Source organism: Schistosoma haematobium, chromosome 4 (assembly GCF_000699445.3).
Source record: "Schistosoma haematobium chromosome 4, whole genome shotgun sequence".
In the NCBI taxonomy this organism is placed as follows: domain Eukaryota; kingdom Metazoa; phylum Platyhelminthes; class Trematoda; order Strigeidida; family Schistosomatidae; genus Schistosoma; species Schistosoma haematobium.
The window spans coordinates 4,684,123-4,709,147 of record NC_067199.1 but is presented as its reverse complement, the minus strand read 5'-3'; the positions used below and the strand labels follow the sequence as shown (position 1 = coordinate 4,709,147).

At 34.7% G+C, this 25,025-nt stretch overlaps 1 protein-coding gene across 2 annotated transcripts in view; it reads right to left on the bottom strand.

Annotated features, from left to right (window-relative positions):
- The window catches only part of MS3_00007241 (uncharacterized protein), a 48,838-nt gene that overhangs the window by 2,847 nt on the left and 20,966 nt on the right, over positions 1–25,025 (bottom strand). Inside the window, exons 7-12 of one of the 2 annotated variants that reach the window (XM_051215497.1) lie at positions 22,783–23,063; positions 18,296–18,346; positions 14,254–14,395; positions 9,990–10,127; positions 8,743–9,091; positions 4,657–4,942 (exon numbers count right to left, since the gene is read on the bottom strand). In XM_051215497.1, coding sequence (XP_051066008.1) covers positions 4,657–4,942; positions 8,743–9,091; positions 9,990–10,127; positions 14,254–14,395; positions 18,296–18,346; positions 22,783–23,063 — 1,247 coding nt within the window. Of the gene's footprint in view, positions 1–4,656; positions 9,092–9,989; positions 14,396–18,295; positions 18,347–22,782; positions 23,064–25,025 lie in introns of both variants that reach the window. The other variant, XM_051215496.1, reaches the window with a different exon arrangement.

Here is a 25,025-nt window from a genome sequence, read left to right as displayed (position 1 = left end):
TTGGAATCAAATAAAGCACGCAATTGTTTACTCGTCTAAGAGCTACTCTGTACTGATAAATAATACTTTTAAAACTTTTAGTAGGATTCAATAATTGTAATTGTTAGGTTATTATTGAGATGGTGGAGAAGATTTATAGCTCAGGTGGATGATTTTGGTGGAGTTTTGTTCTCTGAGCTGGATGGTTCGGTGGTGAAGCTTTCATCGTTCTTCCGAACGAAATCATCAGCACAAACTTCAGACCTCTATCTAAAGTTTGTGCTGATGATGTCGTTCAGAAGAACGATGAAAGCTCCACCACCAAACCATCCAGCTCAGAGAACAAAACTCCATCAAAAATTAGGTTATTATTACTATTATTATGGTTTTTGATTGTTCTAAACTGCAATTTCCAATTGTTTCAAAGAAGAAGAAGAATGACGTGAAACTAAAAAAGCAAAACCAAGCTGATAATCGAATTACGCATAAAAAAGAAACAAATGACTTATCAGATTAATGGTTCATCAAAGTTTATACATTTTAATTATCAAGGGTAAGAAAAAATAAATCCTCTTGATTAAGTTTTCCGAAAAGAACTATACTTTGTTACTTAGTTTTTCAGAATAAAAAAAAGCAAACATGCAAACAAATTCGACCAGTCTTTGTTGACATATATGCACTTTATGCGGGTTACTTCAATACATTCAGTAAGATAAAATTTATATAAAGCAGAAGGACTATGACTAACATGACACGCATTTTGTATTATTTAGGAGTCGTCAGTTACATGTGGCTTCATCATCACATCGGGATGAAATAGGCATCCTAGATCCCATTACAAGCCAAAGTCCTTTTATTCTAGAAAAAAGGGATTATGATGTATGGTTATTCATTCCAAAATATCATACTGTAACTTTTCTCTGTCATTTTCAATACCAAAACAATGTGGATATTTGTCAACACAAAGGTATAGAGTTTATAACTCGTCTACAAATTGTATAATTAGGAGTTAAAAGTCTCCATTAAGTACTTATATCAAGGCAAAAAAACAATAAGACAAGTATCTATGAGCTCAAGGTATACGACTTGGAAATAACTATGTTTTACACCAGGAGGAGACAACTGATTGAAAATGTGCTTTTAACTACTCAGTATTATTGAGTAGTATATATCGTGTTAAAATTTATGAGTACACGAAATTACAGCATTATTCATGTAATTCGTTTTTTAAGTACAGATTTGTGAACTTTCCTTTTGTGTCACACTTTTAGTGTTGGAGCTGATGATATGCATACACATAAAGAAGCTTAAACCAAAATAAGAGGGGCGAGTTTCAAATGTATCTGTAGGTACGGCATATGCTTCACTCACACTAAGTGTAAAGTAACTTTACAAGACTGTACCTGCACTCACTTCTGGTAGTGAGCAGTTACAATCTGTTAACAAGTCTGTGCAGATGTGTAAGTGCTGGTGGTGATGTAAGTGACAAGGTCAATTTACGTATGGTGAAAACCAAAGCGCTTTACGCCAATCTTGGCGCCTTTGTAATGTTAATTTAGCTGTAAAAGGTCGGATCAACAACGCGTCAGTTGGGGGAGTTTTGCTCTATGCTTGTAAAACTTGGCCTCTCTGAGTTTAGCATATTCTCTATATTGGATCATTGTTGTCTCCGAAGGATTGCTGACATCCAGTGGTAACACCATGTTAGTAAAGCAGAGGTTCAGCATCGTTTGTTCGGATACAGCTTCGGTAGTTAAACTGGTGTCACCATCTTGAAACACCGACTTTGGTGATTTGAACATTTACTATGAATGACTTCCCAGCGAATTCTGCAAAGTCCATTATATACCCACTCTAGGAGCGGTTGGATGGAGCGTAGAGGTGGTCAGTGCATGACATGGTGCCGTGGTACGAAAGAAAGCTGTACAGGACTGGTTTCTATTGATCCTTCACAACTCCCTCACGGGAGTTCCCGAGGTAGTGAAACGGTAGCTTGAAAGGTTACCAGATATGGTTCAGAATGGGGGGCTGTGGCAGTCCTGCTGTGACTTTCTTCTATTTTCTTCATATAAGTGAAAGAAGCTTCTATAACTGAAGGAATAGATCCTGGTTGTAGTTATTAACTGAACTGCTCTTCCTACTATTAATATTATTGTCACTTTTCTTTCATATACATTAATTTATTACACTCGCTTTTCTCTCTCTAACTCTTCATGATCTCATTTCCTTATTGTATAGCCCATGCACATTTTGGTGTCCCTTTATGCTAATGCTTATTTAAATTAATTAAAATAAACGATTGAACCTAGATAGTAGTACCTTACTGACAGTCATCTTTCCACTTCCCTAACTTTTACAAGTTTCGTTTTACTAACAAAAATTTGATTTTTGAATACTAACATAAAAACAGTCTGGACCAAACCATCATTAAAAAACTGGGAAGCCGTTTTGTTGTAGTATGGGACTCTTCATTAGCGCGACCATGTGCGCAGCGTTCAAACCAAAGACATTCGCTCTCATGCACAAACGTAAACCAGTTAGTATACACTTAGCAACATGGCTCAGTTCACTTGTCAGTGACTTCATGGATTTGTACCATGGTTTGGTCTGGCCGCCCTAGTTTTCTTCCAACCTACTCTTACACCATAAAACATCACACGTCGAGGCAGTTGGTGGTTGAGCCTACGTAACACGTTTCCCAGCCATTTCAACTCAATGAATTAACATATAAACAACTTGGCATTTAGGATTTTCTCTTTAAACAATGTGGAAAGATTTGTTAAAAATGAAACACAATCCTTTTTTTATTGAATGTGATAATAAACGATAGTAATATGATATAATATTATAAAATAAAATACACATTAACAGATTGCATGTATAAATGGATTTAACAGAAAAAGGATAATTTTAAACAATGAACATTAGATTCATTCATTTCATGATGTTTTCGAATCAAAAATTGGAAGAACGATGCGGTGGTTAAACAAAAACTTGGCATACGTCTATTAAAACATTGAATGTTAATAGATGTAGACTATCTGGTTACGGTCCGTTAGCAACCAGCAGTTGAAAATTCTGAGTAAAATGTTTGAGAAACGAACACGGTAGTGAACGTACATTTACTATTTATCAAAAATACATACCTTCCCACTCTGAATTTGAATGATGTACTGATTGCATAGTATTTCCTATTTCATTGGTACTAAATTACATAGACACTTGTTAATTTCATCTCATTGTGCTTAATTGATAAAGCAGTTCAAGCTAACGTATATTAGTATTCGGCTCTATATTACGATGAGTGACCAACTACAATTTACTTACTTAAGCACATAAAAATTGGTACAAGGAGGCACCAAATCCCCTGGTACGGCCTAATATGTGGAAAGTTCAGTTTCACTCTTCAAATGCTCTCACATGGCCACGTATATAAAGCCACTTTCAGGGAGGTTCTACTCACTGCCTTCTCGCAACACGGTTGTCGTTTACAAAATTGAGAGGATGAAAAGCGATTGTCCTTTGCATTAAACCTGCTGGTGGATATGGAGGATCCACCTAGGGGAATTAAAAAATCCCTGATTACAAATCAATGTTCCACACGGGCTCCAGTATCCTGAGGGAATAAGTGGTTTATGAACCTGTTGTTGGTCACCGGCTACCATGAGACTGAATCTCCTGACATTGCTCCACTGACTTGTGGATCAGACCTTTAGTTCAAAGGCTCTGAATGTGGCTCCCTAAGAAAACCAGTTGCTTCGGTTTTGGGCACCCGGGCAGTATCCTAGCCCTCATACAAATCGAATAACTTGTGTGGTACATATATATTTGGTGACTCCTCGTACCAATGTTTAAGTGTTTAAATAAATAGATAATTGACTTACTAACGAAACAAGAGACACTCTAAAATAAGAGTTAATAACTTGATGACATTTTAAACTAGTAGAAATTCTTAAGGCAAAACAACAAATATGCACATACATAATGAGAATTTTCTAAAGGATTTAACTGTTTTATTAGTTAATAAGTCAGGTAACAGTCGAACAAAATAGTTATTTGAATAACATTATATTACTAAGTGAGTAGAGATTTCAATGGTAATAATAAGTAAAAGTCATATTATCATAATCATGGTGTTGATCTGCTTTTTATCATTATATACCGGTTAGTCATAACTTGGTAATAAGGACAATGTTGTTAGTGTAAAGTGTTCTTTAGATTGTTGAATTTAAGGTTTCTGTATCGTGCACTGGAGTAACATGAGTGAAATAACCATTAAGAACCAGGAAACACTGAACAGATATTACATACTATAATGAGATTGCTCAGAAGTGTAGATTTAATTATCCTATCAGGTATTGAAACTAGGAACTTGAGGTTTGGCAGTGAGTGTTTTAACCTTTAGACTACTGAGCTACTATGGTTTACAATTCTAAGCAGTTTATTCCCTATATATATATATATATATATATATATATATATAGTAGGGATAAACATCGCTGATTAATCTAAGACAATCATCTCAGTGCTATTTTACTTCATAATGCGAAATTTCCTTTCAGTCAGAAGTATTTAGCCAGTTCTTATATCAAGTTATTTGAACAGTTTTTCAATCAATGATGATGGATGAATAAAAAGAGACAAATATCATATCGATGAAAATATATAAATACTTACTTGATTTTTATCGATTACATTTATGTTACAATGATGATCTACTGATTGTATTCTATTCTCTTTATTGTCTTCGTTGATCTCCTTATCTATCATATTGTGATTTCGATCCAGATTATCACCATTATTATTATTAAACTCATTTTTACCGCGACCATCATCAACATTTTCATGAGTTGTGTCGTTGAGGATGGAGATATTAACATCACTACAAGTACTACTACTATTTAAACTACTATCTACAGACATATCCGATCCTTTTGCACGAACTGGTAATGGTGATTCTAAACTAATATATGTTTATGTGAAAAGAACGAAAGGGAATGAAAATAATTCTTCACAAAGTTATAACCTAAAACAGGGGGATTTTTGCATAACTACGAAAAAATAAAATGAAAATTTGATTAATGATTAAAAGATTTCTACTGGCTATGAAGTTTCTAAGCATTTAAGTTCATCAGATCACAATTCATTTAATGAATGATAACTTAGAAACATGTTGCGTTGTTAGTTTAATTAGTCCAGATTTAATAGAATTGATACAACTAATTAAATGAATTTTGAATGTTTTTGCCCTGGTACAGACGAGAGTGGGGAGAGTTAGTTCTCCCTATCGAAAAGCTTTCGCATGGCCACGCGCATACAACCATTGCCAGGGAAATCCAACTCACTGCCTTCTCGCAACACGGGTGTTGTTTACAAAATTTAGAGGATGAAAAGCGAATGTCAGTTGCATTAATCATGCTGATGGATATGGAGGATCCATCGAGGGGAATTAAAAAACCCTGATTACAAATCAATGTTCCACACAGGCTCCAGTATCCTGAAGGAATAAGTGGTGTATGAACCTATTGTTGGTCATCGGCTACCATGAGACTGCTTCTCCTGACATTGTTCCACTGACTTATAGATTAGACACCTAGGTCATAGGCTCCGGGTGTGGCCCACTAAGAAAACCACCTGCTTAGGTTTTGGGCACCCGAGCAGTATTCCATCCCTCACACAAATCGAATGATTCACGTGGCGCATATCTATCTGGTGTCTCGTTGTAACAATGTTTATGTGTTTAAACAAATAAATAAATATGAATATGATCTCACCTTAATGTTTTCCCGAAGTGTTTATGATACTAAGTACTTTCGACACATAGAATCTCTTTACCTAGTTTACTATCAACAAACTAAACTAATTAATTTCTATCTTTATTTTTTAATCTAGCTGAAACCCCCTAAAGTACATGTATTCCATTCTCATTAACTTGTCTCCATACAATACATTTTTTATCTTTTACGATGTATATATGAGAATTTTCAACAGGCTAAATCGAAAAACAAATTAAGTTCAAAAACTAATACTCAGTCAGTTAGCCACCAGTTAAATACAAGTATAAAACCTCGGAATCAGTTTCAGTTTGGAAAGGACAGGAAACTTGTTGACCTTGATTAGTTCTGTTAAAACATGTTCGATATTTATTATTTTTCTTTAGAGTATTATCATTTAGTATTTTCATTCATCTGACAACGGATTTTATGTAAATATTTTCGTTATGAATCACCACTATTGTTAAGCTAATTAAATCTCACAATTGAGATGAGCAACAATGCTGTTTCGGCCTCTCACCCCAATTGTACATGATGAATATACTTGAAATGTAGGCTGTTTGATATATATATGACTACTGTTGAAGATATGTGAACTATTTTTACTGAAAGAATTATGTGTTAGATAAGAATTCGTACTTATAATCCGTAATTATGATGCGGAGGTCGAGAGTTCGTGCCTCTCTCGGAGTATAGATTTGCCTCCAAACGCCCTGGTACGGCCAAAAGTGGAGACAGTCTTCTCTCCCTCTCCGAATGCTCTCACATGGTCACGCGTATATAGCCTCTGCCGGGGAACTCGTACTCACTGTCTTCTCGCAACACGGGTGTTGTTTACAAAATTGAGAGGACGAAAAGCGAATGTCCAGAGCTTTCATCGGGTTGGTGGATATGGAGAGTCCACCTAAAGGAGTTGGGAAACCCTGACTCCAAGCCAATGGTGATATGGGCTCCAGTACCTTGAGGGAACGAATGGAGTATAGACCTATTGTTGGTCACCGACTACCACGGGACTGCATCTCCTTACGATGCTCCACTTCCTTGTGGATCACACCTTTAGGTCGAAGGCTCCGGGTGTGGTCCCCTAAGAAAACCACCTGCTTCGGTTCGGACACCCGGGCAGCATCACGGCCCTCACATAAATCAAATGAGATTTGTGTGGTGCATATGTATCTGGTGCCTCCTCGTACCAGTATTTATGTGTTCAAATAAACAAATAAATAATTCGTCACGTAGTTAAATACCCATTACACTCTCAACTGTTCAATTACTTTGAAGATGAACAAATTTGTCGGGGATGCTAGATCACCAGAAATCACTTGGTAAACGTTTTGTTTTTTGTAAGTTTATTTTGGAAATTTCAATCTCTCATTTTTGCGCCGAAAGCGCCAACTTTTATCTTTAGAATGTATTTACCATTTGGAAGGACACGTTAAATGTTGTTGGTTCGTTCCCACTTTTAAAATGTTATTTTGTGACGTTTCCCAAGGATATCTTCATACTTTAAATATACGCTTGAGCTGTGTACCTGTTTGTTAGTGCTTCCGACTACCTGTGGAACATACATTACTCTCAGTTGAATTTGATCCTTTCCCTCTAGTTCACAGGGCTGAGGTACAGTGAATAGTTTAGCTTGGCTTGTCGTTGTGTTGCTGATTTTCGTTTTGTTCGCCAATTTTACATGATCTCGTAGTCTCTTCAAACGTAGCAAAATTGTAAATTAATTATTTGTTAGCTTTAAGTTCCTCTTGTGTTCACAGTTAATAAAAATTGATGATAATCAGTATGGGGTTGTGGAATTTCATTTGAATCACGCACTGACCTAAGTTAGACAACCATTGAAAACTTGTTAGCACCACACGACTGTTTCGTCATGAGATGGGTCTCCTCAGCACTGCTCGTTCATGACCTCTCATCCAGAAACTTAATCTCGAGCGTGAATGCTTAGTCTCTCGACCACTGAACCGGGATCCACTGATGTACATGTCTGAATCTAGTCAATCAACCTTATTGGGTTCATGATTCCAATAAAATCGAATTATTTCGACAACAGTAGGCTGATAAATATCACGCGCTAACTAGTGACTAACTTCAAGAGGACATTTCCAGAGTTCCAGTGAGAAAACATAACAGGTAGAGTTCAACTGTGTCGGATGTGAGGAAGTTACCCAATGAATAAAATGGGAGATGATAGAGCAGTATCATGAATTAAATGAAATTAGACTTTTACAGTATAGGATTGTGACTCAGTGGTCTAGAGATTATGCATTCGCTGTGAGACCTATAGATCCACTATTTGATTCTCGGCTTCAAGGTCGTAAACACACACTTCTTTGAAGTCCCATACTAGGACAAGACAGCTATCCAGTGGTACCTCAACTGAAATCAATTTGAGACGAATACAAACTATATAAGGAAATGAATCTGTCGTAACTATCTCATATTTATTAGGAGCTGATAATTAAAGATAATAATACATTTAACACAGTTGTAACGTAGTTTCTATTAAATAACGGCAACACTTCTAAAACAATTATCGAAAGTAAACATAAACCGATAACGAGATACCTAAAATGAAAGAATATTTCGAAGATTGTAACCTTGATCTTAAACACATACTAAATTACTCTAGTTGAAGGCAATCAATATTCAACTGAACATTTGACGAGATCTTAGACTGGTAATGCACAATTTTATGAAAATTCTTAGAACATGGTCAAACGACTACCTTAATTGTTTCAAACTGATTTCCAAAGCATGGTAATAACACTCTAGAAATTAACCCACTACCTAAGATCATTAACCGGGCCTTTTTAAAAAAAAATGAAATGGAGATTCGTAACTCAAGAGTAGGATTTTGAAGGTATTGCATTTTCAGAACAGAAGCTGAGAGAACATGCAACACCATAATAAAACAAAACAGAAAACCTTGTACACCAAATACTTCAAAAAAAAAACAACTAAGCATTAAAAGAACACAAGAACATACTTTAATCCAGACAAAACGTTAATTGAATTTGTAAATGTAGATGGTAATGTAAAAGACGATGATTTCAAAGGTGACATACGTGGTGGTGGTGCAGGTTTACGATTTGTTTTTGTCCCTGCCCCTGTTTTTATTAGTAAACATTGACGATTAGATTTTTGATCAAATGATGGATGAAGAAGTGGAGAATTTGATAGTGTACTACTACTTCCTGGCGCACAATGACTTTTACGATAAATTCTTGTATTCTGTGTAATTTGATTATTGCGTTTTAAATAAATTTCTGAATCAACAATCGAATCAGTTGTGATAGCAGTAGTATTGTTAGTAGTAGTAGTAGTAGTAGTAGTAACTGTACATAAAAAATAAACAAAAAGTTTTAACATTGATCCTTCAGAGTATGTGCATGACACAATGAAACGTTTTATCAAATAAATAATTTGAACTATTTAAATTAAAACTGAATCCGAGTAATTAGTGTAAACTTGTACACTAATAAAGCCTATATTTTAAGTAATTAGTGCAAATAATAGAAATTTCTCTGTCACTTCTAAACAGGTCTCTTTATCTTATTGGATTATGTAAAATAACACAATTCGAAGGTATACTTTATAAGTTTCAATAACTTATATTGACTATTTCTATGTAGTATACATCACGGATTGTAATCCAGTGAAAACCAAGAAGCACTAGACAGTTATTTCGTCCCAGTTTTAGGAATTCTCAGCAGTGAGCATCCATGCTATAATCAAGGATTAAACCTAGAATCTTCAGGTCTCGTGACTCATGCATAAACTTTAGACATTCATGTATATGTTTTCCAAACCAATTGCTTACGTTTCTAACTTCAAGTGATTTGTAGCATTATGTAAATTAGCCCAGAGTATTCGTCATTTGATAATCGTTTATTCATTCTTATTGTACTACACAACCAAGGTCATTTGACAGAATTTAACAAACAATACCTTTCTATATACATGCTACGTTTTATTTCCCAACCCATTGATCAGATATATATTCATGTACTTCGCTTCGAGTCACGTGTGAGAGCTGGTGATATGACCTAGTCGCCCAAACTGAAATAGCTGGGGCGGGGTTTGACCCTTAGACTTAGCAGCCGAAAGCCGAACACCCTAACCCCTTAATCGCTTCTTCATTGTGAAGTAAACATCCAGTCACAGTTGGATACATTGCGAAAATGTTTCGTGTGAAAGTAAACAAAAACAATGACAATAACAAAGGCTACTAACCTTTAGACCCATCTTCAGAATCCCAGACATTATAGTAGACACTGTTAGAAGAATTTCGCTGCTTTAGAGAGTTTCTGGAAGGAGAACTAGTAAAATTGTTTACGTGATGACATTTGTTCTTCTGATTATTAATGTTTTCTGGTCAACATTCACATATATTACCGATAGGTATTAGGAAAAAAACAATAGAACAGACATCAATCACGTTAATAACATTTCAGTAAAATGACAAAGGCAGTAATCATACTGAAAAGTAAAAAGTAGACATTTATAAGTTTTATAAGGTTGTATCTACCTACAAACCATCATTGAGAATCAAAATGACATTGGTTAATCTACAGTTGATATGGTTTGTTGTTCTGTAGTTCAAGTTGCTTACTAAGTTGTCCTTAACACTTCACTACGAGGCTCTGCATAGGAAAGAGATTAAGGGTCCTTAAAAAGCTTTGTTGTCAAAAACTAAATAATAATCCTTGCAGCCCATCAATACTGACAGATTTTTGCAAGGATAGAACCATATTAGAAATGACCTTGATTACATGTATAACTCGTTTAGTCATAATGACCCACCCAAACTTGTCACTAATTTATAATGTGGCTATACAATCTGTTCAGTTTTACACAAAACACCGAATCGTAAGCAGTATTGCTTTTCCTACTCGATCACTTGTCGTGATACTATCAAATGATATTTGTACAATTCAGTATAGTATTATGAAGTGAGTGAATAATTATTTGTTATCTACTAAGCAAATTCTTTTATTTCCTCTTAACGACAGAAAAAAATATACATATACACGGTATAAGGAGATTTCAGAACTCAGTTTATAAGGGTAGACAAAGAATGAATGTACATGCACTAACGGTAAAGATTCTAAGCCATGTCACCAAGTCTCTAGTCATGTAATTGTGATAATCCCACGGACCCCAACATGATAATTTAAACCTAAATACATGGCAAAGTTCAATAGTCAATGACTTCATGGACTTATTTTGTGTCCTGGTTTGATTGCCTATGGATTTCAATTAACTACAACAACAAACCATATCGTCCATCGAGGTAGGCGGTGGTTGAGCATACACAACATACGTACCGACTACTACAGTTGATTAACATTTACTACCTCACCAACAGGTATCCCATCTTTACATGGTACCCAATGCCTAATTCCAGCACTATTTACTCAGTGGTCCCAAGATATATAGGTAATACTTTGGAGACACATATGATCGAAGACTAGTAACCTAAAATATCCTCTATTCTTGATGACCAAATTACACACCTATGAAGCATAACGAAACGAACCCCTGTGCACTAAACTCGTCCTTTGGTTGGCAGACAGAAACCGTATCTACGGCACAAATAATGTAAGTAAGCAAATGCTGGATTCATCCCGAGATTTCACGAGATATTAGCCCATCAGAGTCGATTATAATCCCAAGTGCAGTGGTCGACGCAGTCAACTACTTCACCCTCTATCACTAATTCATGCGATAATGGTGACCAGCTACAAAGCAGTATTTTTCAGTCACTACGAAATAATTGGATCATTAACATATTTGCAGTGCTGCTTCAAGTGGTCAGACGACTCATAAATTTGTCATCACCTTCAAACAAGACTGCGTATTCTAAGTCAACAAGTGAATCTCTCGGTAGGATATGAGTAAACAGTCTGTCAGTCAGGCGCGTGTGTACATCCGTTCAGATAAATTATCAAATTAACAATAAAGGAGGCGGAATGTCAAAAAAAAACGTTTTGTTATAGGAATTACAATAATTAGTAATTACATAAATGTATGTCTAAAGTGATGATTCAATGGTCGAAGAAATTCAAGAATATGAATTACGAGAACACTACATAAGGAAAAGAAACTATTCATCAAAAAAGCATAAAACAATTGGATAAATAAAAACATGATAACTGCAATGGACCGATCACTGAGTGATCAATATTATGTCCGTCTAGTCCTTTAGTACTTATCTAATCCCATCAACCAAGTTATAATGTGTTCACTAATCTGAGTGACTTGACATCCAGTGCGTTATGTGTTAAGATTTTCGATAGTTTGAAGTAGTCATCATGAAGCTGGATAAAGCAGGTTCGAATTATACACATACTTTACACAAATTGATAAGTTCAACAACTGTTGCCCATAATATGGCTAACAGAATTATAATTACACAAATCTAATCACAGTCTATGGAAAACAGAAAATTTTAGTAGGATGTACTTTTAACTTGGACTAACTTGACAAATAAGAAGTGAATAAAACAGACTAATAGTATTACTAAAAAGAAAAAAAAATAACCGTTGAAAACCAAAGTATTTTTTGACTGATTATCTCATTTATATCAGCAGCAGGACCTGACAATATACCAGCTGAAGCACTGAAGTCAAACATCGAAGTAACTACAAACATGCTCCTTTACGAGGAGTAACAGGCGTAAGTAAGTCATCTCATTTATATTACAGTCCAAAGTTTATCAATATCATCAACATCATTTGTAAAACCCAACATTCTTTAAAATAAAATCAACAAAAAAGAAATTCTTTACAATGATATCCGCTTTATACTATTGTTATTTACTAATGGATAAGATACAAAATTTGTTACTTTGACAATTAAGTGTTCCATTCTCTAGCATCGAAAACAATATTGACCTTGACACGAACTATCGATAGATTGCATTTATAGTAAAGGAGAGGGAGAAACTGATCTATGGTGTTACTTAATTACTTTGATTATGTAATAGTACATATTTTGTTACTTATAATTTGCAGTCTAATGTTGTTACAAGTTACATGACCAACAATTTCGGTCAATTTATGTAGATTCACAAAAAATGAGTATAGTCTCTGTTTTACTATTAAATTTGTAACTATAAAAACTGAACATAACATAAACAAAATTCTAAACAGTACAGTTGTAAAGTATTTCAGACTATGAGATTCAGTGACAAAGATTTCAGTGTGTATTAGAATTCCACGTTGTGCATTATTTGCCGACTCTGGGACTGGTTGGAAAAAGCGGAGAGATGGTCAGTGCATGATATGATGTCGTCGTATGAAAGCTGCAAAGGGCTGGTTTCTGTTGGACCTTCACGACTCCCTGACTACGGACCTAGAGATGGTGCAACACAGTGGCTAGAGACGTTATCAGATATGGCTCAGAATAGAAGCCAGTGGCGATCCTGCTGTAACCTTCTTCTACTTTCTTCATAAAAAAATGGTTGTTTCTTCCTTAACTTAAAGATTTCTTCTGATTGTACCTTTCCGTTTCCCCCATTATTATTATTATTATTATTACCATTATTACACTACCTTACACTAATCTGTTCGTTATTGTTCTTTTTTTATCTTCGAATTCTCATTGTTTTGTGTGGCGCATATATATTTGGTGACCTCTTGTACCAATATTTATATGTTCAAATAATAATAAATTATTGGAAACAAATTAACCAGGTTAACCAGGTGATTTTAGTTGATCACCTCTAATTTTATAAATTATCAAAGAAATACACATTGTAAAGATACATCACTCGATGTAGTGATTCGGTCGATAAAATTCAATCAACAAAATAGGGAATAAACAAGATCCCAATGGTTATTACATACATGAAATATAAGTATTAATAATGAATTTCAAGAGATGTTGTGCCGATATAATGTTGTATTTAAAAAAAAAGCTGGTTGCTCCTAATTTGAATAACCCTCATCCATATAAGAATATATGTCACATCTCTGTTTTCATTACTAAAAAAACCCCCACTTAAGTTACAAGAAATCAAGTTGTTCAGCTGCCTACAACTTTGCCGTTTGTTAAATTTAAGAGTTTTGTCAGAATTATGAGCAAAGATAATTATTTATTACAGCCAATTTATCAACAATCATTTAGCGAGTGAAAACACATAAGACAGTACACATGCCCAATATATCTATCTATCAACACAAGAAGTGAAAAATTTTCCTGGTTTCTGACCACACTTAGAGGCTAACACAGTCTTTATAAAAAACCATTTGATCCATTTAAAAAGAATGTTTAAAAAAGTATTTTTTTTCACTCTGTTCGTTCTTTTAAAAAGAAATGGTTTTTTTTAGTGGATCATCTTCATAAACACCCGCTTTGACATTCCTTGGGTTCGCTAGGGTTTTTTTTTATTTGTCAAAGCATCACCTAAATAGAACGTGATAATAGTACCGTTTGTACATTAATTAAGCAGACAACATAGACAAATGATTAATTATAAAGCGTATTTTCATACCATTTGATAATTTGCATGTAATATCACTGGTGGTTTGTTTCATTTGATCTATTCTAGGCAATGAAGAATAATTTATATTGAATTCTTTCTCCGTTACCACAGCATTAGTTAGATTTACATAGGAGTGACGTGAATCCGGAAGCTAAATAAATGTTTATAGGGTAGGAAAGAAACATCATAAAAATGAGAAAATTTCTAATTTTAGAAATAAATAAAAATGGATGCATAAATGTATAAGTGATTGAATAGGACGAAGAATGCGGTATTATAATCTTTGAGACAATTATAAAAGGGATTATTATTTCTGTCTTTTTTGTATATTTAGTACACCCTTAGATTGATGTACTTCTAAATTCTTCTATTTCTAAACTTATGTTTGACCTATAAATCGATTATATTGTTCCACTTTTATCATCCATTAACCACTTTTTTTATCTCTTCGGTTTTCGATTACCTATGGTTAAGTTATTTGTTGCTGTGCTGTGAAATATTTTGAGTATATTATTGTATGAGTTTTGAGTTATGATTAGAGTATAACAGAGAAGTGATCTGCTTTCAATCTTTATCTCCTGATAAGCTACTGGGTTAGAAAAAGCTCATGACCAATGAGCGTTATGGTCTCTGTTATCGCTCAATCAATAATTAGGTCACATGGCAATAAAGATGGACTGACCGATAATCGGACTGGAGAGAGAGCTACTAGTCATTATGGTCTGATTACACAGGAACCAAAGCAATCTGAGCAATCTGTGTTTTCTCAATATATCAGTAATTATAGTACACTTCATGTATCAGATTGGATCAAACAAGTATGTGATTTATGACTTTCATATAATATAGGGCGGATTCAAATCCGATAACATCATTTCTAATTGTCTACTGAGTTTTATTATTCAATCCATATAATAACTGTCTTAAAAACTATATGGGAAAAATTAAAGATAAATCACACATATACCCTTGAAAATACCCCTCATTTTTGACAATGCACAAGTTTCGTCGATGGTTTCATTCTTCCAAATAATCCAATTATTATTAGGAAAGTAGACACTTTGATTGTCTCATTATTTCACGCTTATCCTCTCCACATGGTCTTATTAGGTAGATAATGTGAAAGGATAATATATAATCTAATGGTTAATAAACAGATAATTGATTCTTGACACTGAACTACTGAGAAAATCTTGACCACAAATTTCCAACAACAAACAATGAAAACGACCATTTTCACTTTCACTTATGGATAAAAACAAAAGACACCGACGTCTATTCCACTCATATTTCATACAACAACCCATACCTCAGTGAATATTTTACCAAGGATCGAATACATCAACACTCATTCAATTCGGAGGGAAAAAGTCAAACACGAAAAGCATACTACTGACAAAATACAGTTATCATATAACATTTTACATCAATAAAGAATTATAAACAGAACACGTCTGGTAAATGTCAGTCAGTCAATGATAAACAATGCAGAACCTTGTAAATTAAAAACAAAACATTCTAAGCCATTAATCAGTGAAGTAGAAATGTCTCCCCTGTTCAGACTTTGATTTGTACTACTGTACGATGTGAATGATCATATTTAGAAATCTATTCGGTTCATGGATTAATCAGCACGAATTATTCGGTCGCTTTATACAATGATAAGATCCGTCCATGATGTAAACTGTGAATCATTAAGCAATGATGAGTTGGAAATGCAAATAAAACGCTAAATTTTTCTAAAAAATAATTCTTCGCTTATTGCAAGGAATATGCTATGTTTTGTCTACTGATATTACTGAGTTCTAGTGAGATATAACGTAGTTGGAGGCAAATCTTTATTTAAATTAGCTTTGATTACAGTATCACTATATAAGTGGCAATAAAATCTAACTAATTGAAACAAATACTGACGTTCCCCTAAAAGTCTTTAACACAATTGTAGATCATCTTTATGGAGGCCTAAAAATCTCTATAATCAATATTATGCAAACTAAAGAACACAGCGACAAACGAAGACAACCTTAACATTATCAACAAGATAAATTCCATCAACTGCGAGAAACAGTACACAGAACAAAGTGGTTTCCCTTCCCGTCTACCTTTCTACATGAACACTGGCTGTTAGATGATACGACAAAGCATCGCATATATTAAAGCATATAAACAGCTATAGACATGAGTTTGACTGAGAAAGCTTTGGAATATTAGACTGTTTGAACATCAAGTAAACCAAAGAATTTTTTGGAAGCATGGCACTACGATCAATAAACATAATGAAGTCGGCCAAATCTATTTCCCAAGAAGCAAAATGATAAACTTGAAAACAACTACCGCACAACTATAGATAACAATCAGTCAAATACCAAGTTAATAGAACATGATGTTAATAAGTTTTAATAGATCATTATTGTTTCAATTATGTATTGATGATTTTGTCTACAGAGACCATGAAAGGCTCAGGGTGAAAAACGATTCAGCTCAGAAAAATAAAAAAATCACCTCAAAACAACTATTCTCTGTCATATATGACATCTTATCAGTACTTCATTAGAACGATTCACTCATAAAATTTAGAATTAAAACAAACTGATTACATGTGATGATATACAATAGACAATAAATTAAAGTTAAACACAATGTGACTTTAGTAATTCCCGTAATCACATAAACACACATGTCTACCCTTTACTCGGTGATTAAAAATCATTCTAATATGATCTCATTAAAACACACACTACACACATACACATACAACATTTAGGTTAATTAGATCTGTGTTTTGTTTTTGTGTTGTTTTTTTTTTGAAGAATAAATATATAAACAAACAAAATTTTTGTTTAAATCAACTGAATTCAGCCTATAATTTATCTGGATAGATAAACTTTCAAAATAAAAATAAAAAAAATGAGAGAACAAAACTTATGTGAAAATGAAGTCATGACAACTGTTTTTTGTTGTTGTAAATATTCATAATTCAGTTTATTTTGAGCACCATGTGTGAGTATATCAATCTATGTATACATATTTAACAATGTGTTGAAACATTGAATATGATGTTCATAGAAGGGTATATACAATGTTATTACATCATAGCAACAAAATAACATGTTACCTTATTCATAAATATAATAATAGTAATAATAATAATAATAAATGCAATCGTACGATAGAATTATCAATCATATTAATTGTATAGTTTGAATTGTATTATTTGGTTATTTTTCAATGATACATCAAATACCTTGGTGGTTCAAAGTGTGATGTATTATTCACAATCTTTGCTGAATAAATTGTATGAAACGATAATGATCTAGCTATGATCACATAGTGCGAGAAAGAAAGACCAGAAATACAGTGTCAAACATACAACACAAACACATATAGGAAAAGAAAAATTCTTTTTGATGTTTCTAGTTGCTTTTCTTCTTTTCATGTGAAGGATGCATTGACAAAGAGAATACAGTATTGTTCAAGACAATATTTATAATGGAACAATTATATATGAAATAAAGCCGGGAATTTCTACTTAATCTTGGTTTCGTGTTAATTGGTATTCACTAACAAGTGGAACTGCAATTTGATTTTAATTCCCTTCAACTAATGAGTTATAGTCTAATTTAACCATTGATCTATTCGACACGAGATTAAACTCTTACAGGATAAAGATTTTTACATAGATTGGTCAGTAAGTAAAGACCAATGTTATCGTTGTATTTAGTACAAACAACGCACTAATATGTGGTAATCACCATTTAAGTGGACAATGTAATGGTTAAAAGTGATAGATGCACCACATTTATTAAATATTCAAAACGTTGAGGGGAACAACCTTGGCCTAATCGCATAAAACTCATTCGTTTTGTTTATGCAAACTATGGACCAATTACAGATCGTTTTATTAGTATACTGATGAGCTAGGAATGTGTAATAATAAAACATCCCATTATTATATAAATATAATAAGAAACGTTACATATATAAAGGTTGAAATTTCGTTGTCTTTAAAAAAATAATAAAAACTACACTGAAAGAAGTAAATCTAACTTACATGATGATAATCGTCTAATAATAATTCAGAACCAGACAATAAGTAATCAACCTTAAGACAAGAAAGAAAAAACATGGTCTTGAGATGGTGAAGAAGATTTGTAGCTTAGGTGGAGTTTTGTTCTCTGAACTCAGAGAACAAAACTCCATCAAATAACATGGTAATTAACAATAAGTTTAACCATTAACAATAAAATTCTCTAAGGAATTATGGAATAGTGGTTATGTGATGCGAGCTAAAAGTTTAAGGATTAAAACAATCGATTCATAAAATCCCATCTGAATAGACAAGATAAATTATTACAGCTTACAATGAAATTGAAACTACTTATAGATGAACACATAAACTTGGTGATAGGATGAACTATTTAAAAAAAAACAACCATAATCTGTCTCATAGTCAAATGGACATGAGAAACGAAAACATTGGAAGGTTATTATAAATAAACGAATTGTTCATCTGTCTAACGTCACTGCCTACATATTTTTGTCAGGATCACTTAAGTATTACGCATAATTATGCATGATTTATGTAACTTTAGATCCAGCTTTTCGTATTAAGCTTCATATGCATTATTAGTCCTTTTGTTCTAGAACATCAGGTTAGGGTCAACCGTTGGAAGATATATGGATTTGTAACTGATTAGAACTTGAAGATTACTAAATCATTATTATTGTCATATATGATATGTGCTGAGAATTGAAAACAAACACAAAAATTTGGTTCAATGTTTCACCTTTAGATCATCACTTTTAATGATCCTGTGGATAAAATAGATCACATCAAAATAAGGCTTGATGATCAAATCGAAAACTTAAAGACGATATTGACGGCCAAACATGAGATACTGATAACTAATCAGCATTAGATTGTATGAAAACCATAGTATCATTAAAATCAAAGACATATCATAATAACGCAACTGGAAAACGTTTTCGTGACTATTCGATAAAATGTGTTATAACGGTTGGTTTTCCACATTTACACGTATGTGACGTTAATTTACCGCAGACGAATATCTACACTAGATTCCCTCCCAGTGTCTATTCTACAGGACTTCAACACAACTCAGATCAAGAACACGTGATTAGCCTTACTAGAACGTAAATATATTTCCACACCAAAAACCCGACACAATTCAACAACAATAAACAATCAATAATAAGTGAGTAATAATAATAAAGATAGGGGGATATATAACTCATCTGTAACCTGTCAGACTATCTATGTGTCTGACTAACCAGACAACCAATCATCGGGTAAGTAATAGTGAGGTTAGACTTAGGGTATTAGAGAATGATGGTAGATCACTTGATGAGGTTGTGAATCTTCATCGACTAAGATGGTTGAGCCACGAGTTGCGTATACCTGAACACCGATTACCACGACGTGCAAGGCTGACTAGTGTTAGAGATGGATGGAAGAAAGTTGAGGCGGCCAAACTAAAACGTGCCATCAGTGTTTGAAGTCACTAACTTCTGGTCTGAGCCATGTTGGTAGATGCAGACTTCTTGGTTGGGGCCGCGTGACTATCTTAACCAATGATTGGAGACCCTGGGTGACATGGCTTAGAATCGATCACAATGGCGTAGGTGTATACACTCTTTGACTTCCCTTAAACACTACTGAGTTAATTGCTTCTATGAATCCGGTGTTCGTCTTGCTGTGCTAATAAGATGTGGCAACTTGGACTGATGCTCATATGTGCCTGGTCCTACATTGTAACTGACTGACAACCAATCATTATCATTCTCGCCCACACATCAATCTGACATCGTAGCTGAGAATATTCTTTCGTGGAATGTTCGCTTTCAGTAATTTAATAACTTAAAGTGTCTGAATTGATGGTTACTAAATTTAAATTCTCGATTAGAATAACTTAAGCTTCTCTGTAATGCAGATATATTTAGTTAATCAGATAGGTAAATTATTCTATGGTGTTTTGATTCAAGTTATCATAGGTATCGCAGCAGCACAAGAAATGGACAAGAAAAAAACATGATTTTAATACAGTTTAACATATTAAAATCGGGGTCCAACTTCTTCAAAAATAGAAAAACATGAGATGTGAGGCTCTTTAAATTAAAAGTGTTGATAGATACTTGACATAAACTGTTCCATATCAAATTAATTATGATGGTACAAGTGGCTGATGAATTATATTCAATAGATTAAGTTTGACAAACTGATAGTTTCCTCAGGAAAGATGCTTCACCGATAATCATAAACCAGCTAGGTGGCCAGAAGTGATCAGCTGGAAACCTCAAATCTAAGTTTCGGACAAGTTAGCACCAGTTAGTAAGGCGTTCCTGCAATCTTAAGGAAACCGACGCTCACTATGGGATTTAAATCCAGCTTAATGGACTGGCCCCCAAATGCCGTGGTACGGCTGAGAGTGGAGAGAATTCGCTCTTCCTCTCGAAATGCTCTCACATGGTCACGCGTATATAGCGTCTGCCAGAGAAGTCCTACTCACTGCCTTCTCGTGGCGGGGGTGTTGTTTACGAAATTGAGAGGACGAAAAGCGAATGTCCGGCGCTTTGACCGGATTCCAAACCAATGGTGCACATAGGCTCCAGTATTCTGAGGGAACAAATGGCGTATGAACCAATTGTTGGTCACCAGCTTCCATGGGACTGCACCTCCTTACCCTGCTCCACTGCCTTGTGGATCAGACCTTCAGGTCGAAGGCTCGGGGAGTGGCCCTCTAAGAAAACCACCTGCTTCGGTTTGGGCACCCGGGCAGTATCACGGCCCTCACACATATCGAATGAGATTTGTGTAACGCATATGTATTTGGTGCCTCCTTGTACCAATATCTATGTGTTAAAATAAATAAAAATAATGAACTGGGTGATGCTAGTGATCAATCAATGGTGGCCGTAGACCTTTTATACTAATAAAACTTTTACAGTCATAATGCTCAATTTAAGAGACTATAAATATCAAGTATAATTAAACTGGTACTGATCGGTTATTAAGGTATAAATAAAATCATGTGTTAAAATGAGAACTCCTAAAAATAATATTGGTCGTTTGATTGACAAGCAGATCAGTAAATAGCAAACTCAAAAAAGGATAAATTAAGTAAGACGATGTTAAGAAAAATAGATAACCAAACTACAATAAAGATATCAGTGGTTATTTAGAAGTCTGCAAACTAATAGTATACGATAATGATTCATACCTAAATTATTGAAGATACTATAGATTATAAATTTACATCATAGTACTATTACTAATAGTTCTAACGACTTATCATCTAAAAATCACTATATTAGGTGCTTGCTTTCCAGCTAAAGAGTTTGAACTTCCTATGAAAGTTTTTAAAAGTCGACTAATCGCCTAGTGTCTCGAAAGAAGTTTACTTCCACGTATCCAGTGACAGATTCGCCCAATTAAACTTTTCACCTTTAAAGCTGCCAATCAAACACAGAAACTCAGACTAATTCATTATAAATACAGATTCAATATATTTGGGAATCGAACAGCAACTAGATTCAAATGTAATAGTCTAAAGTTAACAAGGTCACCATGAAAGCAGCTGAGGGTCTGGGATTCCATTTCTCATATGTAGGGAAACTTGTGGATATGCGTGGCTGAGGAAACCTAAACGAATGCGAAACACCTAATTGTTGTGATACCTTGGTTTTTAATGTTTACTCTACTTGATAACAACTGTACTGATGATAACTTGTTATTTAGTGGATCACACAAACAATCACTAAAAAACACAATTCGATCATGAATTTTTTCAATGGACAAAACATTAATTCATGTGATTTATCACATCTATAAAAGATTGTTATCAGCCGAAATTATATGTCTAGACAATCGGTCATTATCATAGAGATCTGTAAGTTCAAATCACCGATTAGAGAATGGTAAATATATGATAGAGTGATGCGATTTTTGTAACATTTGAAAAAAAACAACTAACTAATCATTGAGTTCCATGTCCGTCTAGTCATCTAGTGCCTGTGAAATTCTACCGGCTGTAACGCAACCACTTGTCTGAGTGAATCAACACCGCATTCACCATGTTAAGATGTTAAGTGGTTAGATGTAATCACCAGGAATCCTTAGATCTAGGTTTCTGGCTGATCGACAATCTATGCGCAAAGCATTACTGGATTTTCGAAGGACCTGGTACTCAATATGATTCAGACAAGTTTCGCTGATTTTCACAATCTCGAACGCTATTCTAAAAATATACGGCCCATGAATGATCCTCTCCGTAGGGGGCTCCGTAGGGGGCTCCATAGCACCACAGCTGAGCTCCAGAATCACGTCTCAGACTGTGAACCCAGGTGAGGTGCGTCAAAATAACACAAGGAGCATCAAGTCAATGAAGAACGCAGTAATCCGTTGCTATTGATAGTTGAGCAGCATGAGAACGACGTTTATGGATTCCTAACGACTACCTCAAACCACACATCTACGAATACTTGTTCTCACAATAAATGATAAAATTAACTTTCGCTTACTCCACCGATAACCTCTTTGTAATCATCTTCACCATTATCATTATCTCTATTCACATGATTATTGCTCAGTGATTGATGCTGATTATTAGGGGACTTAGTCCCTATATCTCCACCATTCGAATTCCTGGAATGTACGCCATTATCATTATTATTAACATTAGCATTATTATCTGGAGGAATTTTGGAGGGTCTCTGAAATAAAGGCAGTTCATTACAAACACCACCAGCACTTCGGTTGCTGTCAATATTTTCAACAACAGTTCTTTGATTGGAAGTGACATCTTTAAAAAAAATAAATAAATATTCATTAAATTGAGAAAAGAAATGTGGATAGAAAAATAAGAAATATTCTCGTTTTAGTTATTTCGATGGAGTATTTTTAATAAGACACATTTGTTAATGTCACTTATCTGTTAACACCAACGTATGAACTTATTTGGGTGATCGCGTTCGACTACTTCACCCCCTATCCTTAGGGGGTGAAGTAGTCGAACGCGTTGGCAACTTCACTTATCTTGGAAGTCTGATCAGCCCTAATGGGTTGGTGTCTGACGAAATCTCAGCACGGATTCGAAAAGCTCGTTTGGCTTTTGCCAACTTACGTCACCTGTGGCGAAGGCGAGATATCCGTCTATCAATAAAAGGACGGGTATACTGCGCGGCAGTTCGTTCTGTTTTACTTTACGGCAGCGAAACATGGCCATTAAGAGTAGAAGACACCCGTAAGCTACTAGTATTTGACCACAGATGCCTTAGAAATATTGCTGGCGTCTGCTGGGATCACAGGGTAAGTAATAGTGAGGTTAGACGCAGGGTATTAGGGAAGGATGGTAAATCAGTTGATGAGATTATGAATCTTCATCGACTGAGATGGTTGGGCCACGTGTTACGTATGCCTGAACACCGACTACCGCGACGTGCAATGCTATCCGGTATTGGAGATGGTTGGAAGAAAGTTAGGGGCGGCCAAACCAAAACGTGGCATCAGTGCTTGAAGACACTAACTTCTGGTCTGAGCCATGTTGGTAGATGCAGACTTCTTGGTTGGGGTCCGCGTGACTTTCGTAACCAATGGTTGGAGACTCTTGGTGACATGGCTCAGAATCGATCACAATGGCGTCGGTGTATACACTCCCTGTCTTCCCTTAAACTAAGAGATTAAAATCACTTCATATCTTTCTTTCTACGAACCATTTCTTTCTTCTTGTACTATATCTCTATATGCAATCTTTCTCTTATATATTACCACCTTTGACATAACCACTGCTGTGAATCCGGTGTTCATCTTGTTGTGCTGATGCGGTATGGCAACCTGGACCGATGCACATATGTGCCTGGTCCTACGTTGTAGCTGACTGACTGACTGACTGATCGGTAAATAGTAGAACTTCTACACTTCTGTTCAAACCAAAGTACGTAGTCGAGTCTGTTGTATACTAAGTCACTGATAGTAAAAATCTCCTTCTATCTACCATGTTTTTTTTAGTAGATTCATAGGGAATGCCAGTCTGAAAATGTAGAGGGTTATGGATAAAATGCCTATCGATCCAATTCACCATACTTCATATGGGCATATATAGAGAGATAAAATGTAAAAAATGAATAGATCATGAGTCTTGAAAAAAAAGAATAACATCCATTGTTGTAGGAAAACAAATACGATAAAAATTAGTCAGTTATAATATGAATAAGTATAGATTCAATATAGTAAGAAAGTAAAAAAAAGTATGAAGATGAGGAGTGAAGAAGAAAATCCCATTTTAATTGTAATGGATACCAAACTATGAGGGAGACAGTTTAGACATATAAGCACCCAACGTCTCGAACTATTATTGATGACGAGTAATTCTCGAGCTCCAACCGAAAGTCTGTAAATTTCGACACAATTTAAATGAACAGTCAATGACTTCACAGACTGATACCATGTACTGTTTGATTAGCACGCTTCGATATTTTTTTCTAACATACTCATGTTTAGGGCAATATTGTATATAAGCAAATGTAAAACATATTCTGACTACCAAAGTTAATGAAAGCTTGTAGCTATAGGTATAGAAACTTGAATACATACTACATATTTTTAATAAGACTTTTCTGCCAGCTGGAAATATTAAAGACGTGTCAACAACAAGTAAGTACTCCATAGTTATTTTCAAATTATTACCTACGCCTGTTTCCCCTCGTGGAGGAGTATAGGCCAACCACCAGCATTCTCCATCCAACTCAGTCATGGACAATCCTTT